This window comes from Apium graveolens, chromosome 4, assembly GCF_009905375.1.
Source record: "Apium graveolens cultivar Ventura chromosome 4, ASM990537v1, whole genome shotgun sequence".
NCBI lineage: Eukaryota > Viridiplantae > Streptophyta > Magnoliopsida > Apiales > Apiaceae > Apium > Apium graveolens.
The window spans coordinates 308294380-308311266 of record NC_133650.1 but is presented as its reverse complement, the minus strand read 5'-3'; the positions used below and the strand labels follow the sequence as shown (position 1 = coordinate 308311266).

General features: G+C 34.7%; 3 protein-coding genes across 5 annotated transcripts; 2 read left to right on the top strand and 1 right to left on the bottom strand.

Moving 5' to 3' along the window:
- The first annotated feature begins 705 nt into the window (after positions 1-705).
- On the top strand, positions 706-5840 carry LOC141721627 (universal stress protein PHOS32-like). Its single transcript, XM_074524626.1, has 3 exons — positions 706-1504; positions 5314-5336; positions 5533-5840. Exons 1-3 carry the CDS (start codon positions 796-798, stop codon positions 5539-5541), a joined length of 741 nt encoding a protein of 246 aa, XP_074380727.1. The 5' UTR covers positions 706-795; the 3' UTR covers positions 5542-5840.
- A 2531-nt stretch (positions 5841-8371) lies between these two features.
- On the top strand, positions 8372-12198 carry LOC141721626 (receptor-like serine/threonine-protein kinase SD1-8). Of its 3 annotated transcripts, XM_074524624.1 has the most exons (9): positions 8391-8627; positions 8876-8987; positions 9351-10187; positions 10285-10398; positions 10556-10674; positions 10764-10974; positions 11072-11306; positions 11396-11546; positions 11788-12198. In XM_074524624.1, the coding sequence occupies exons 1-9, from the start codon at positions 8610-8612 to the stop codon at positions 12079-12081; spliced, it is 2091 nt and encodes a 696-aa protein (XP_074380725.1). In that variant the 5' UTR covers positions 8391-8609; the 3' UTR covers positions 12082-12198. The 3 variants fall into 3 exon arrangements, 2 of the variants coding, with proteins under 2 accessions (XP_074380724.1, XP_074380725.1); XR_012574797.1 differs by having other exon boundaries at positions 8372-8987; positions 11391-11546; positions 11788-11928; XM_074524623.1 differs by having other exon boundaries at positions 8380-8987.
- Positions 12199-13357: 1159 nt separating this feature from the next.
- On the bottom strand, positions 13358-15868 carry LOC141721625 (uncharacterized). The gene is made up of 5 exons (XM_074524622.1): positions 15830-15868; positions 14602-15649; positions 14445-14504; positions 13819-13864; positions 13358-13702 (listed from the first exon to the last, which is right to left on the bottom strand). Exons 2-5 carry the CDS (start codon positions 15630-15632, stop codon positions 13550-13552), a joined length of 1290 nt encoding a protein of 429 aa, XP_074380723.1. The 5' UTR covers positions 15633-15649; positions 15830-15868; the 3' UTR covers positions 13358-13549.
- Positions 15869-16887: the final 1019 nt, after the last annotated feature.

The window sequence follows — 16887 nt, the reverse complement described above, 5'->3', positions numbered from 1 at the left end:
ATTGGTTAGCGTTTGATGCTAAACTACCTCAACCAGGGTTATAATCTAGCGTTGATCACCTTTTAACCATTACAAAAATTAATTATAAGGTGAAAACCATTAACATGCCCTAATCGGGGCTATTTTCTAGGTAACAACTGTTAATTAGACTTAACACAACCTAATTTTGAGCTAAAGTAAGTTAGTCGGCCTTAATCGAGGCTAATTAGCCTTAATCTGAGTTAGTTATTGAGTGTAAGTTGTTAATTAACTTTTACAAAGGTTTATTATAAGACTTACTATCTAATAAATCTTAATCGAGATTAATTGGTCCTAATTTTTGACTAAATTTCACTAATCGACCTAATTTGGGCTAATTAAGAAATCTGAAAATTTCGATTTTTTGTCGAAAAATTATCACAAAATTTCATCCATGTTCGTCACGTGTGACCGCGACAGAGGGCTCCTCTGAAATCTACTCAACCGAGAGCACCATAACAGCCTACTCGACTGCTCCATGGTGGTCTACTCGGCCAAAACTTGTTTTTTTTCTTTGAGTGTCGTCATGACCGTGACGGAGGACGAGAAAATTTCTTTTTGCATTCGGCGAATTAAAGATGAAAAAGGAGAGAAAATTTAAAAAGCCACAAAAATCGGAAATTACCAGAACTGTAAAAACCCATAACCGTTCGCTGTTCAAGTCCCAAACATTCCCGAACCCTCTACAAAACACAAACTCACACACACTTGAAAATCAAAACACACACAAAAAAAGACATTTCAGTGGATCAAAAACCCCTTAACAAAAATCCCCAAATGCATCCCCACAAGAACCCTAACCCTAATTCATCAATCACCGACTCTGATCTCCCTCTTCTCGCTTCGATCAAAGTCAAATCTTCCTCTCCACGCTTTCCTCCACCTACTACTCCTCACGCCACCGAAACTCCCACCGCCAACGCCCAACGCAAGATCGGCATCGCCGTCGATCTCTCCGACGAGTCCGCCTTCGCTGTCAAATGGTCCGTCCATCACTATCTCCGTCCTGGTGACGCCGTTATTCTCCTCCACGTTCGTCCTACTTCTGTTCTCTATGGTGCTGATTGGGGCTCTGTTGACTTGACTTTAACTGATGAGGAGTCTCAGCAGAAGTTAGAGGATGATTTCGATACTTTTACGACTACGAAGTCTGCTGATGTGGCGCAGCCGTTAGTCGATGCGAAGATTCCGTTTAAGATACATATTGTTAAGGATCATGATATGAAGGAGAGGCTTTGTTTGGAAGTTGAGAGGTTAGGATTGAGTGCTGTCATTATGGGGAGCCGTGGATTTGGTGCCACGAAACGCGGGAGTGATGGAAGGTTGGGGAGTGTCAGTGATTATTGTGTTAGGCATTGTGTTTGTCCTGTTGTTGTTGTTAGGTATCCCGATGAGAAGGATGATCCTGCTGCTGTGATCGAGCCGGTTGTTTCGGTTGCTACTGCTATGGATGATGATGAGGATGATGCGGATGAAGCTGGAAAAGGTATCCATTTGGATTAGTGTGAATTATATTTCCGGATGTGTTGATGATATGAATGTATGATTGTATGCGTATCTGGTATATTGGGATGTATAAATTATGTAGTATAACTGCTTTTTAATGTTTCGGATGATTGACAAGACGCGTGTTATGCTAATTAGTAAATAAACAAACAAATAAATGTGAAATGCATGTTTTGGATGTGATATGAAGTTAACATTTATTGTTTGATTCAAATTTGATTCATGCTTAAATATAATGTAATATGCTCAAGGTAAGTAGCATTGCAAGATTTGTTTGATTGCTCGAATTTCTATAAAATTAGAGTTACCATAAGGTGACTCGTTTTACATCTGATCTGATGGATAAATGTTTTTTCTGGAATGTAGGTATTAGAGTTCAATTTGATTTTAGTAATTTTTTTTATAACTGATGTACAGCGTAGGCTAGCTTTTCTCCATGTACATGCTATAACTAGGAGTCTAGGACCTGTATATACCTAATAAGTTGTTCATGCAACTGATTCAGATGAAATATTTCTTGGTGTAAGGTTATGTATTTTTTGTTATGCTCATTTGTGATAGTAAATTTAGATATTTATTATCATTGATTTAGCAATTTTATACTTTTTATATGGATGTTTTAGGAATCTGTATATCTCCATTCATTGTATAAGTGTAGTAACGCACACATAAGGATACTTTGGTTAGTGATATTGAATGTTATCAGTTATTTTATAAATTTCTTTTCACTCTTATCAAGTCACAAGTTTCAGGGAAATAATGTTTTTAACCCTTAATAATAATATTGCTCAGTCGTTCTGTTCTGTTTTGCTTAGTCGTTCCTTCCATTAGCTGTAAGGTGGGTGTATCAGTGTGTGGGCTGCATCAAAGCAGATCACAGAATTTATTGTCTCTGTCTTCTAATAGATGTTTGGATGTAGAATTGTTCTATGTCCTGATTGTTTGCTGTCCTCAACTCAAGCTAAATATTTGGCCGTATTTGTTGAAAAAAGTTTGTCTGTAATTTCTGATTTATATTCTTAATATTAATGATTACTATATGGCCTCATAAAGTAACCAAGCTTGTTTAGGAAGATTTTAACCATTTTGCAGTTACTCAAGGGAATAACTTTATGTACATATCAGTTTCTTTGGCAAGTTTCTTTTGAAGATTGTAACGACTTTTTCTAATTTAAAAACTGCATGATAATGATTTTGATTTAATATAGTTTCCTTGTAAGGTTATTCCTTTAGTCAAGAAAGTAGGTAATATGTGAAGGAAATTAGGAAAGGAAATTTTTTTTGATGAAAAAAACATTTTTGATATTCCTATATTCTTTTTGACCCGGAACTATATTCCTTGTGAATTATTTATTTGACTACTATTTATTAGGCTAAAATAGATATAGTCCGTTCTGTTGGTCGCATCAATTTGCTAAATTATTTGACTGAAATCTTTAATCATCTTCTGACCAACTGAGATAATAGGCACTATGCTTAAGTTATCAGATCAAATCAATGAACTTATTTCCATCGAAAAGTTATCAATTAGCATTAAAATAGAAAAGTAAAGATAATTAAATAAACTTGTCTGAAAAAAAGGAATGTAAACAAAACTATTTATATAAAATGATATTTAAACAGAACGATGTAGAATCTGAGGGCTGTCTTTTAAACTAAATAGGCACCCGCCTTAGGCCAATGATTTAAATTTTCTTTTAAAAAGGGCTTGTTGCAAGACATTAATTATGTTACATAGGAATTTTTTTCCGCCAAATACCTAAATAACAAATTCCTAATTATTTTCTTAGAGCTTAATGCTCGTAAGTCTCACCTAAGTTTGGTGAGTTTGTGACTTTTTAATTTGAATACACGAGGGGTATATTAGTAATTACACGACTTCATTAAAAATTTCTCAATTCTACTATTAAAATACACCACGTACTCATGTAATTCCCCTAAGTACGTACTTAGGGGCATTTTTCTCATTTTCTTGAACATTTGAATAATCTTTTAATTGTAGAAGGCTTCCTTAGTACTGGGACCAGCATATTTGTTCTTAATCAAAACGTTTTTCTTTATGGCTTACCCTGTATCTTAGCCTCTTTTATAGCAAGAGGATGACCATACAAGGACAGTATTACAAAATAAAAAAAAACCCAATAGTCATATCTTAAAATATTCTTACTCTTTTTTGAACCTGTTGTTACTGGTTTTCTCAATACACGATCATGTTTCCAAAAACTCGTAATTTACAAATTTCCCTACTAGTTATTCAAAATTAAATGATAATCACATTTTCATATTACAAAGTATAAATAATCTTTTTCTTCCTTTTGAAGATTGAAAAACATATATGGGAATGGGAGGTATGCACACATTAATTTTCTGGTATAATTGTTTATGGCTTATACTAACTATGGACATTTAGAAATATTATTTTGACTTCAAGAGAAAGTTCATCTTAGTTGCTACAAAGTTATTGACATGATTCTTATTAATTATTTATAATAAGTTGTTTAACGTGAGTTGCCAAATCAGTACAAAATTGTTAGAACATTTATCATGAGCATCATTTAGTAATCTTTTTAGGTGAATTCTCCAATTATTAATATCATACATTACCGAGTCCAACCTTAACATCTTTCAAGCATGTTCTAAGTCATTTAAAATGCATAATTTTCATAATCTCTGCAAAGTTATCAATTTAGAAAAATGGAAAGCAATTTTCATTTTAAATTAAGTCCTAGTCGGAGAAATAGATACTGAAGAAGGTTGATGGTATAAGTGAGAACTCGGATGACAAAAAGTAGGAAGGAGCAGAGCTCGAAATAAGAATTTCAACATATTCTGTGGAAAGAACACAAAATGAGGTTATATCAAATTGGTTAGTGATGGAATTGTGGTGTTTCGTTTGTTATTTTATTAGAGTGTACACTACTTTCTTTTATTGCGATTTCAAAAATAAAAATTACATAAGTACATAATTATCTTATATCCTGTTAATTTGGTTTATATATTATATTGTGCATATAGGTGGAATTAAAATCGATATGCTATACTTTCCTACAGCTGTTGCCTTATAAGACCTTCAGCAGCGAGAAGCCTTTCATTTTGACATATATATGTCAAGGGTTAATCATGATTTAACGAGTAATAGAATATGTTTCCGATACGAGTATTAATAGTATGATCATTCTTTTATGACACCCTTGGTTACATAAGTTACATGTGGCACATTTCCATTCTGAAACTTTTGCCAAGATAAAATGTACTCTTCCACTTTAGGCTAGCACAAGCACTAGTCTAGCATACAAAAATAAAAAAGGCTAAACCTTTTCTGAATTTTTAATATAAATGAATATATTACTTGTCTGAATAGTCTGTGTTTATTTTTTTATCGCTAAACATCTTTTTATGGTAATCGAATGCATCTGTTACACATTTTTTCATTTAGTAAATTTCTAAACTATATTATGATGAAAGAGTGACGTTGATTGCACTGGTTGCATTCAGCGGACCTGCTAATTATGCTGTTCCAGTCATCGGTTGTTTGACTGTTTGTTTTGACACACTTGTTATTTACACCAATTTTTTCTTGAACCGAAGAGTTTTTCCTACCTTTTACTTTTATGTTATTTCTTAGAAATGTACCTCACTGAATAAGAATTCTTTATAATCGATTTGCAAGTAATTTCTTTTTTAAATTTTTTGGAAGTGAATGAATTTTTGATGTTTTTTTGTTGCTTTCCTATTCAGCTGGTAAAAAGGACTGACATTTTTTTTTCTTTTTTGCTTGCTTTTTGGCAGATACACAAGTCACCTCCAAACAGGTAAATCTTTTTGGTAGTTTAGATTTTTTTTGTGCTAGTTTAAAAGACGCGCTTCTCAGATATGTAGTATGTTACCCTTGACATTGTCGCTTTTATAAGCTGTGATCCCCGTAATCACAAAAATGTTCTTATTACTGTGCTTCTGCTTGATGTTCCCTGATTTTGATGTTTGCCCGTTCCATTTTCTGTGGTGCAGGGAGTGTAGAAGTTGCTTCAGACTTCATGGAAGTTGTTTCAGATTTAATTAGATTTTCCAGCTACGTGGGATTGTCTTATAATTATATGTGCTAGTGGCTTGTCCTTGTGCTTTAATTCCCACATGCTTCAGTTCAAATATTTCCGTGGTTCATGACTGTTGGAAATATGTTTATTACTGTTCTGTGATAAACCTTATACTGTATGTTTTTATACCTATTATCGAATGTTGTCAGATTTGGCTGTGGTTTATGTATCATGCTTAAAATGGGAAACTTGTTTTTTAATAGTATTGTTAATTTTTGATCCTTTTTGCTAGCTACCCTTTCGATATTTTTTTTGCAGTGAGTTCATTTTTACCACTTTTATATGAGCTCATTTGGGTGTTTGGAAGAAATATTTCTGCTATCTATTCAGGTTTTTAATTTTTTCATTAAAAACATAAAGTATAATATAGTGGGAACTAAATAGAATTATAGTTGTGAGACGCAAGATATAGTCTATGGATATTGCAAACTGAAAAATGCCCGTTGATTTTAGTAGTAATGAGTGTATGTATTGCTGGCTATATGTATTGCAATTCTCTGATTTAATGTTGATTTGGACCCGTGAAGCTTCCGTCGGTTGTCTTCCTGATTTGGACATGTTGAGCCAGTTTTGTAGTAGTTTTGTTGGTTTGCTGTATATCGGAGAGTAGAATCTAGTTTTATGTCATGGTTGGAAAACAATAATATGAACCTGCGGTAGATTTGGGTTGCAAGGGGCCATTTTCAGAAAACTGTCCCGATTTTATCTTTGTTGTATGGATGTGCTCTATCAAATGATCTGTTTTCTAAGCTTTATCAATTTTACAACAGAAAAGCCTGAATGGCATTTAAAGTGCTAGCCTGCTGGTTCCATGGGGCTTAAATTGTGATAAGTGCAGCACATTGGTTTTACAAATAAGCTTGCTCTGAATAATCTTTTCACTCATTTCTTTTATATATGGGTTTTTCTGGTATGTGTTCGTGGGCAGACTCTGAGCACTAAATTCTAAGTACTTTTAATCAGTTGGTTTATTTTTATTGGTGATTTTTTTTGTGCATACAAATATTACCTAATATCTTAGTTTGTGCAATTTTGACCATATATTACTCCCCTTGTTTTTTATATTGACGTTTTAACTTTTGAAATACATATTTAGGTGTTTGGATTACATATTAAACAAAGTCCCTAAAAATATATGTCATAAAGTTAAACATCAAATTAAAAAAAATATGTAGGGAGCAAGACTGGGAGGAACATTCAGCCTCTTAAACCTCCTGTGACTAGAGCTTCAAGCACATGAATGGGGAACGTTGTGTGATTTCTCCAGTCCATCAAAAGAGATAGCAATTCACCGGATTATAAGAATATCTTTCAAGATATTGAAAACAACGGGAGTCGGGAGCAGTGTAGTCAGCAGTGTAGTGATATTTGTTTTGGTTTTTCTGTGGTGTGTCATGAGCACACACTAAACACAAATTTTTATAATTTTTGACTTGTTTTGATTAAATAACACTTCTTAATAACGATGAACTCTTCGGTCTTCAAAACAACTACACCAATCAAAATATTTCAAATTTATACTCCCTCCGTCTCTCCCAATTGTTATCGTTCTAAGAGAGTGTCTGACACGCATTTTAAGATGAATAGAAAGTATAGTTCTATAACTTTTTTTTTAAAATTTTCTTTTTCTGAATAAAAGTTTAAACATTCTACTTTTATTCAGAAAAAGAATTTTTTTTAAAAAAATTATAGAACTATATTTTATATCCATCTAAAAATGTGTGCCGGACACTCTCTTAGAAACGATATCAATTGGTTGGGACTGAGGGAGTAAATTTTAGTGATTAACATGTGTTCATGATCTAAAATCAGCCATTAAACTTGATAAACTAAGATAGAAGAGATTTCCTATTTTACTACAAAATTTTTGTCTTGTATTACATTTTAAATGTGTGCGTGCACATCCCTTTGTAAGATGTAGACTGTTACACTTCCTAATCACCTTGCGTAAATAACAAGCAATCTCTTCCTAATCACCTTAATCTTACTTGTGTTGAATACTACTCTCTGTTTTTTTATTTTTCGCTTTGACTTTTGCAATGTGTTTTGACTGGCTAGTTAAAATTATTATTTATAAAAAAAAATTTATAAACAAAAGTAGACAACTTATATTTTAATTTTTTTAAAATTATATTTCTAACTAGCTGGTCAAATCATATTGAAATACGTGCAAAAGTCAAAGCGATAAATAAAAAAAAAACAGAGGGAGTGCTGTTTATTTTTGAATTAAGTTGACTTTCTCTATGTCTTATGTAATCTCCATTCTTGACTTTCTCTTTGTAACATGAGATCTTTATTGTAGTAATAAATACTAATGAATGGTTGAAGTTGACCGTTTTTCATTGTACAATGTACCTGCACATTTAAAGCTATCAAATTCCTTATAGTCATCCCATATTGCTGATATAGCTCTGAATTATTTTTGTTTGATTAGAATGGAAGGAGCCAGGAGAGTACGGATCATACGTTATAGTTCAAATTTCATTTCATTCCCGTCCTTTTTTATATATCGAATTTTCTAATGTGTGCCTAAGGACACACAATAATCATCAACTCTCATGAATTTGGTGCATTTTGATTGGTGCTCTAATCATCCCTGCATTTACAACAACTCCACCAATCAAAATGCACCAAGCTCATGGGAGTTAGTGCTTAACGTGTACCCCTTGGACACACATTATAAAGACCGTTTATATATTTATTCGTTCTAGAGAAGTCGAACATTAGTGTTGACCACTCAAATATTGACTTTTGAATTTAAATGAAGCACTTGCAACTGCAATAATGCCAAATTCTGCAGTTGCTAATTGTCAAATATATAGTCTCACCTGCAGCCACAATCATGGAGTAGTGGAAAACTATACTTAAACTTCAGATAAGTATTCTGTCTTAAAACATCAATGGTTTCTGCCTTTTCTTTACTGCTCATTTTATTCAACTTGGTTTTCATAGATTACTGCAGAGGAGTTGATAGGAATCAACTAAGTTTCAATGAGAGTATCAGTAAAGGTGAATCTTTAGTATCACTAAATCAAAGATTTGAGCTTGGCTTCTTCTCTCCAGCTAGTACAACTAACAAGTCATATTTAGGAATATGGTACAAGAGCTACCCTGATATTGTTGCTTGGGTAGCAAACAGGGAAAGTCCACTACTAGATTCAAATGGAACTTTAACTATTTTTAGAGATGGGAATCTTGTGCTACTTAATTCTTCAAACAGCATTATATGGTCATCAAATGTCTCTCTTCCTTTTCAGCTGCAGGGCTCATCAGTTTTACATCTTTTAGATTCTGGGAATCTTGTTCTGACACAGAATCGCGGTTCTGTGACTGAGGAAAGTTATACATGGCAAAGCTTTGATTACCCAGGTTTGTTATCTTAGCTCCCTTATCCTCTTTGTTCTGCCACTGGTTAGAGACTACGGGAAATATGTGTGTGTGAGTATTTAAATTCTGCAATTTCTGAAATTTCTTGTTCAGGCTACTATTTTCTTTTGAAATAGCCCAATTCTCCACATACTAAACATCATAGGTTCATAATAAACAATCTTAATGTTTGTATCATTCAACTTGCATCAACATTTATATATGATGTTTTTTAACTCAAGATGCTTTCATATGTTGTTGTCTTCTTGGACAACAGTCCATCATCTCGGTGCATAGGAATTTATCATAATTTAGCAATATATTGGAATGAAATTTGGAACATTCTTTAAAATCTTTTTAACGCAGGTGATACACTTTTGCCTGGCATGAAGATTGGCTGGGACTGGACTACTGGCAAGGCCAGAAAATTGACATCCTGGGTAGACACCACTGATCCATCTCCTGGAATCTTTGTGTATGGAATGGATCTTCTTGGATTGCCTCAAGTTGTTCTTCGTGAAGGATCAAAAAAGAAGTATCGCACTGGGGTTTGGAATGGAATTCGATTAAGTGGCGGTTACAGATCAAGACCAACAAATCCCTTGTTTAATTACAAGTACACTAATAGCACTAAAGAATTAAGTTTCTTCTATGAGTTTACAGCTAACCAAACAATATCAAGACTTGTGTTGAATCAGTCTGGAATGCTTCAGAGATATGCAATCCGAGGAGAGACTTCTGACTGGTCCTTGATATACGAGACACCAAGTGATACGTGTGATCAATATGCAAAATGCGGTCCTAATGGCCTCTGTAAGGCTACTGAAGATCTTATTTGTGAGTGCTTTCATGGTTTTATTCCAAAGTCAGAAAGTGAGTGGAATGTTCTTGACAGGACTAGTGGATGCATTAGGCGGAAACCACTGGATTGTCTTAAGGGGGATGGATTCTTGTGGATAAATAATGTCAAACTACCAGATCTTTTGGCACAGAAGTTTTGGTTTAATAGTAGCACGAGTTTAAAGGAATGTGAACAAATTTGTTTTGAAAATTGCTCGTGTATGGCTTATGCAAATTCAGATATCACTGGAAAAGGAAGTGGCTGTTTGATATGGTACGGTGATTTGATTGATATAAGAACGATATCAAATACAGCAGGCAGTGAGCAAGGAATGTACATACGTCTTGCAGCTTCAGAATTGAGTGAGTAGTCCTCTGTTCTCTTTTATATGAGACTTACAGATTACTCCTTATATCAGCAAGGAATGGACAACTAATGATTGATGGTGTCAATGTGCAGAAAATCGGAGAAAGAGATTAGTTCTGATAATTTCAGCTGTATCAGCAGCTTCAGTGATGCTATTTGTAGGCTTGTTAGTTTGGTGCAGACTCCGAACTCTAAAGAGAAGAAGAGGTACAAGTGACGAGCCTTACTTGAATTGTACACATTCTTATGTAATTGGCTATAATATGGCGAGAACTTGATTACAAAACAGAAATATGAAAGTCATAACATAGCAATGTAGTACATCTCTAAGTGTCTGATGCAGATGACCCTCATTGTCTTTCAGAAAGAAACAAAGAAGACATAGACCTACCATTATATGATCTGTCTGCTCTGGCAAGCGCGACCAACCACTTTTCAGATACATGTATTATCGGCACTGGTGGCTTTGGTCCTGTTTACAAGGTAACTAAAGATATGTCCTGTTTGTAATTTGAAAGAAAAAAGGAAATCAGGTATCATGATGAAACATCTGTATATATGTAATATTGTAGGGCAAGCTATCTTCGGGACAAGAGATAGCTGTGAAAAGACTTTCCAAGGATTCAGGACAAGGCACAAAAGAATTTAAAAATGAGATAATTTTGATCTCTAAACTTCAACACAGAAATCTTGTTAAGATTTTAGGTTGGTGCCTTGAAGGGAATGAAAAATTGTTAGTGTACGAGTACATGCCTAACCAAAGTTTAGACAAGCTGATATTTGGTAAGATAATCAGTTGCTTGAAATAGTCTTGTATACTAGTATTTGGAGGATGAATAAATATACACATAGAACTGATATGAATGTGCATGTAATGTAGACTGGAAAAGAACTACACTCAAGTGGGAACATCGCTTTAAAATTGCAATAGGTATTGCAAAGGGGCTTGTTTATCTTCATCATGACTCGAGGTTGAGAATAATACACCGGGATCTCAAAGCTAGCAATGTTTTACTTGATAGTGAGCTACAACCTAAAATTGCAGACTTTGGCATTGCAAGAATGTTTGGAGGTGATCAGAATGAAGCAAAAACTAAGATCGTGATTGGAACATAGTAAGTATCAATTATCCGTGACTAGTATTGATATATGTCCTTGCATCATTCTGTAGTTTTTATTAATTTGATATGTTTACCCAGTGCAGTGGTTATATGTCACCGGAATACATAATTGATGGAAAATTTTCAGCCAAGTCTGACGTCTACAGTTATGGTGTGCTTTTAATGGAGATAGTGAGCGGCTTAAAGAACACTAAGTATCAAATTACAGAAAAATATCATAGTCTTCTAGGACATGTAAGTATGTTTCCATACAGTTTTTCTCCACTAGTATTGTTAAGTAACAAGTCGCACTAAAACCTTAAGATGGTAGAGGAAGGCCCGAACAGGATCTTATACTTTTTAAGACTCCCCCAATAACCAGTCGCACTAAAACCTTTAAGGTGGTAGAGGAAGGCCCGAACAGGATCTTATACTCTTTAAGAAAAGTGTTTTAGGATACAGTTACTGACCAACTGATATACTATATTTCACACAGGCATGGCTTCTATGGAATGAAGGAAGGGCCCTTGAAATCATGGACAGATGTTTGGAAGATTCATACGTCCAGTTTGAAGTTGAAAGGTGTATCCAAATCAGTCTTCTGTGTGTCCAGAGATCACCAAAAGACAGGCCTACAATGTCATCAGTTATTTCTATGCTTGAAAATGAAGACGTGGCAATACCGGAGCCTAAAAAACCAGGTTTCTTTATTGAACAATTTCAAGAAGAAACTTCAACTGAATTAACCTCTGGTAATCAGTTGACAGCTACAACCATGGATGCAAGATAGTGAGTTTAAGAATATTTTCAGATGATTTGAAGTAGATATGTACTTCTGTAAATTCTTAAAACCAGGTCATACGCAGACATAAAATTTTCTCATTTTCCTATTTTCTCACATTTTTCATCCCGGGTCTTTGTTGATTTTCTGTGATTGATTCAGTAAATACATTGCCTAATTAGTCCTTATTAAAAAAATATCAAAACATGCTTCTAGTTTGAACATCAACTCCTGACCATGCATAAACATTGAGATGATCTTAAAAGTCATTACTAGTGATGGGTGTGTTTCCACCACATAAAAAATAAAACTACTAATCCCTCTCTCTTTTTTATTTTTTTACACTTTCATTCTTGATTAAAAACCGTTCAGTTTCCTACAAGAACGTCTTTCTTTCAATTGGGTAATTAGTTCTCTCTAGGCAGCTATCATCAGGCGCCCTGGGCGAAAGGGGCCATCATTCTATTTCTTTCTTCAATCGTTCCGATCAGAATAGGTGGGTTGGTTCGTTTCCTGTTCCAATCTACACAATACTATGTCTGCGTTTGTGCAAGTAAATGTTTGCCGAACTTATATATTTTCAACGAAATAATGTTTTCATAAAATATTCCATGTAAACTAATTCATTTTTACGATGATCTAGTTGCTAACACATGTATTCTTCGGAATTTCTAATAATACTCGATCCGATTTAAATTAGAAAAAAGTCCGGCCCGATCCGATCCGGCCCGAAAAAAGCCCGGTTAGGCCCGCCTTGAGGGCCCAAACGAACTTTGACATTTCCGGAAAGCCCGACCCGGCCCGGTCAAAGCCTAAGCCTGGGGTTTTTAAGGTCCGGTGGGCCTTTTGTGCATCTCTACTTGAAGCTAGCAGACAATGCGTCCTTAACAAGTTTCTGCTCCTAAAATGTATGATTTTAGAATTTTTTTCTAAATAATATCCATTGTACCACTATTTTGAATGTTTGACTAATATATAGTATACACTAACAACTCATCTTCATTTAATGTAATAATTAGGGGTAAACAAAATTTTGAAATAACAACTAAGATCTTGTCATCTTAAAATTTTGTCATTTGAACTTCATCTTTCGAAATAAAATCAAAATTTCTAAATACAGTCGTTAATATTATTAAAAGCTTTATCCTCTTTTGGGTGTGAATTGCAGAATATCTATTGTAGGGTACCAAATTGGTGCAATGAAAAAAAAAGTGTTTCAGTTCTATCGGGTAAACAACTGAATGCCAATTTAAAACTATGTTGCACTAGTTTAACAGCTTATAGATAAGTAAAAGACTGCAGTGTACCAGAATCTATTTCTCTCAGTTTCGCAATGCCAACTCTAAGTAAAGATGAAAGTTAACGCAAATATTAGCATATCAGTTATGACCCATACATAACAGAAACTACAAGTAAAAGTCAGTACAATAGTTGCACATAGTAGTCTCAACCCACAGTTATAATTAGGACCCGCACATTACAACGGACCACCAGGCCAAGATATTTCAACAGATATGTTATCACCTGGGTCCTCCATGTCATCGTACGTGTCTGTAGCGATGTCAGTGTCAGTGTCTGAAAGATGGCCCTCCAAACGCTCCATATCATCACTATCTGAATTGTGTACACACTGCAACGATTACAAGAGGCCAAAAAAGTTGTATCAGTAGTTTACGGCAATTGTAACCAAACATATATTTTTTGTGCTCTAAATTGAAGGACGTAGTCAAATAAAGGTCAGCATACCTTGGTATAAGGAGCAACATCATCCTCCTCTTCCTGGTTCACAGCACTGCATGGGAAAAACTAGAACAATCAAACTACTGTCACCACCTGGGACAAAAGTCTTGGTATATTCCAATCATTATCGTAAGATAATTTGGAAACTAAATTACTATGTTACCAGGACTCCCTGATCTCGGTTGCAGCACAGCTTGCACCCATGAGGGCCCTTGGGCAGCATTGCACTCGTTCCTAGTCATTTTTTTGGTAAAAATTTGGACATTTCGGCCAGCCAGAAAGGCCATATATGAGTTAAATTTAGGATAAAAAAAGAGAAGAGGAGATGTGAAAAAGGCCTCACCTCGGTTTTTATGTAAAAGACGTGTGCTGTTAATAGATATCCCAAATAATAAATATAAAATAATACTACTTGTAATTCAATATTTCTTAACAAAATCATGTTTAAGTTTTTCTATCATAGTTGTTCAATATAATTATTTTAGAATCAAATGTCGTGTATCTCCATATGGCCATACCCCATGTCTCGCTATTTTTTCGTAACTTGACAGTAGGATTTTGATCCTGTAAAACACTCATTAAGTAAACTACTACATGTATCCAACAGTCTTTGAAGAAATCGAGTTCCTTACCGAAAATGGGGACCATATAATTTGGCTTCAGCGCTTTCCTTGCTCCAACCAGTTGGTGATCTGGAGATGAAGATAGACGCATTACCAATACAACAGTAATATAATTGTAATTGTCACAACAAAGAAAGAAAATTTAAATTGAAAAGATATAACTCACGGTACAAAGCAGCCGCCGAAACTGAAACATGTACAACCTTCCTCACGAAAATCAGTATACTTATATCTGTGCATAACCTTTTTTAACACTTTTAGATTCAAGTCTTCATCTTTTGTGCATTTGCGTCTGGAAATCTTAAACATGTAAACAAATATGTTAACATCATCAAAGGCAGTAAGGCAGAAGGTGCCGTTTCCAAATTCAGCAAACCAGCCGGTCAAGTCCCCATCATGTTTGGAGTAGGTTTTAGTATCCCAAATTGGTACAGTTTTTTCAGATAACGTCTGATATTTGTAGTAAGAGATACACAATCTACGTCCTTCTATAACTCCTTTTTTAGAGAAAGTGATCAATACAACATCATCAAAACCATGTTGACAGTAAGTGATTGCCATACCGGGAAAGGGAAGTGGTGTCCTGTAACAAGGCTTGAATCTTTTGTACTCGGTCTTTGCATAATGCACATATGACAACATGTCCTTTGGCAAGGAAAGACACAAACAGTGTCCAAACACAAACCAGGAGAAGAAGCCAAGTCCATCAGATTCAGCAAATTTACCAACCAAATGGCCATAGGTAAAGGCGTCTAGGTCTAGTCGGTGCCAATGCTTCTGGTTGGGATAATAGACTTCAAATGACCGCCAATGCGGGTTTCTACTAGTATCCAAAACATACAGCTTGTTATTAAGTTGAAACACCAAGGGCTTGACCTTGCCTCCACGCATCGAAAGAACATCTTCATCTTGAAGAGACAAGTGTTTAGTGTTCCTATCATAAGTGATGACCCCTTTATATTTCTCATCCTCTCCGTCTTCATCTTTGACGAATCCACCAGCAAGGACGATTTTGGAACCGAAAAGACCACAACCCATAGATTGAACACCACCGCTGATGACAGCTTCTATGGTGAAATGTGGTGGGGATTCTGACTCAGCCAACAGATCCAAGAGTGGTGTCGAGTATATCAAGTATACAGGGGCATCTTGATCATCTTTAGCTTCCAAACAAACAAGCAATCTTCTGTCCTCCATCGACCTAAAAATATCAACTGCTAAAACGGAGTATAGGGTCAGCTAATAGATCCATATATATAACATACAATAATCAAAAAAATTATAAAATAGCGTAAACATAATAAACGATCAACATAGCATAAACATAGCATACTAACGAAGCAATTAAATTTATAAAAATGACAGAATCACAAACATCCGAGAAATTTACTTACAGGCGATGATGGTTAGATACACAGTGGAGGATGGGATGCGATTCGACTGATTTTAGATTATTAATAATACCGTAATAATATAGAAAAAATGACAAAAATAGCTGATTTTTGAAAAAATTTAACAAAAATAGCTATTCTGAAAAAAGTGGTCAATTTTGGCCGATTGAATACTCCACTGTCAGTTGGGTATCCCAATTTATATAAGATATTCCACTGATAGTTGGGTATTTCATATATGGGATACTATACTGCCAATTGGGTATCTTATATAAACTGGATACTCGACAGTTGGGTATCCCATCGGCCAAAGTTGACCAACTTTTCAGAAATTGGTTATTTTTGTCAATTTTGTGTAAAAATAGGCTAAATTTGTCCTTTACCCAATAATATATTAGGGCACCCTGCACCCAACCAACTCGTATTTCGCCCAATATCATTTTTTATTTTTCAATTTACGTATGTTTCACTACAAAAAAAACGCTTAAATACAACCGCCCAAAAACCGGTTGTATTTAGTTAATTACAACCGTTTTCGGTTGTATTTAACTAAATACAACCGGTTTTTGGGCCGGTGGAAATTGCTCGAGTCATATTTAGTAAAACGGTTGTATTTAGCCGGTTCAATGTGTCAGGCTAAATACAACCGCGTAAATACAACTGCATTCAGTCGAATTTAAGTTTAAAAATCCCGCCAATAAATTTGAATTCAAATTTTCGTTCAAATTTGAAAAAAACCGCCAAAAATGCTAAATTCAACTATATATGCTTGTTTATCAAATTCGACCACTTTTAGTGAAAAATTAAATTCTACTGTTTTCAGTAGATTTTCAATTTCAACCGTTTTTGGTTGATTATTATTTTCAACTGATTTCGGTCGAATTTACATGACAAAATCCCCAAAAAAAATAATGTTGTTTTAAACTGCCCCTAAAGAAGAAGCCATATCTTTTCCTTGATGCACCAGACAACATGAAATAATAGACGAAAACATATAAAATCAACACTTGCTTCAAAATCATTAAATTGGTTAGCTATAGTTATGCCCAGTTAGTTAGTTT

What these genes read in the sequence shown, in the direction of transcription:
- LOC141721625 (XM_074524622.1), bottom strand. Translation starts at nt 15,632, where the DNA reads ATGGAGGACAGAAGATTGCTTGTTTGTTTGGAAGCTAAAGATGATCAA. An exon ending in TTCGGCGGCTGCTTTGTACC is followed by an intron (nt 14,505 to 14,601) that starts GTGAGTTATATC and finishes CTTCATCTCCAG; the next exon opens with ATCACCAACTGGTTGGAGCA. An exon ending in TTATATGGTCCCCATTTTCG is followed by an intron (nt 13,865 to 14,444) that starts GTAAGGAACTCG and finishes TTTCCCATGCAG; the next exon opens with TGCTGTGAACCAGGAAGAGG.
- LOC141721626 (XM_074524623.1), top strand. Translation starts at nt 8,519, where the DNA reads ATGGTTTCTGCCTTTTCTTTACTGCTCATTTTATTCAACTTGGTTTTC. An exon ending in AACTCTAAAGAGAAGAAGAG is followed by an intron (nt 10,399 to 10,555) that starts GTACAAGTGACG and finishes ATTGTCTTTCAG; the next exon opens with AAAGAAACAAAGAAGACATA. An exon ending in AAGATCGTGATTGGAACATA is followed by an intron (nt 11,307 to 11,395) that starts GTAAGTATCAAT and finishes TACCCAGTGCAG; the next exon opens with TGGTTATATGTCACCGGAAT.
- LOC141721627 (XM_074524626.1), top strand. Translation starts at nt 796, where the DNA reads ATGCATCCCCACAAGAACCCTAACCCTAATTCATCAATCACCGACTCT. An exon ending in TGCGGATGAAGCTGGAAAAG is followed by an intron (nt 1,505 to 5,313) that starts GTATCCATTTGG and finishes GCTTTTTGGCAG; the next exon opens with ATACACAAGTCACCTCCAAA.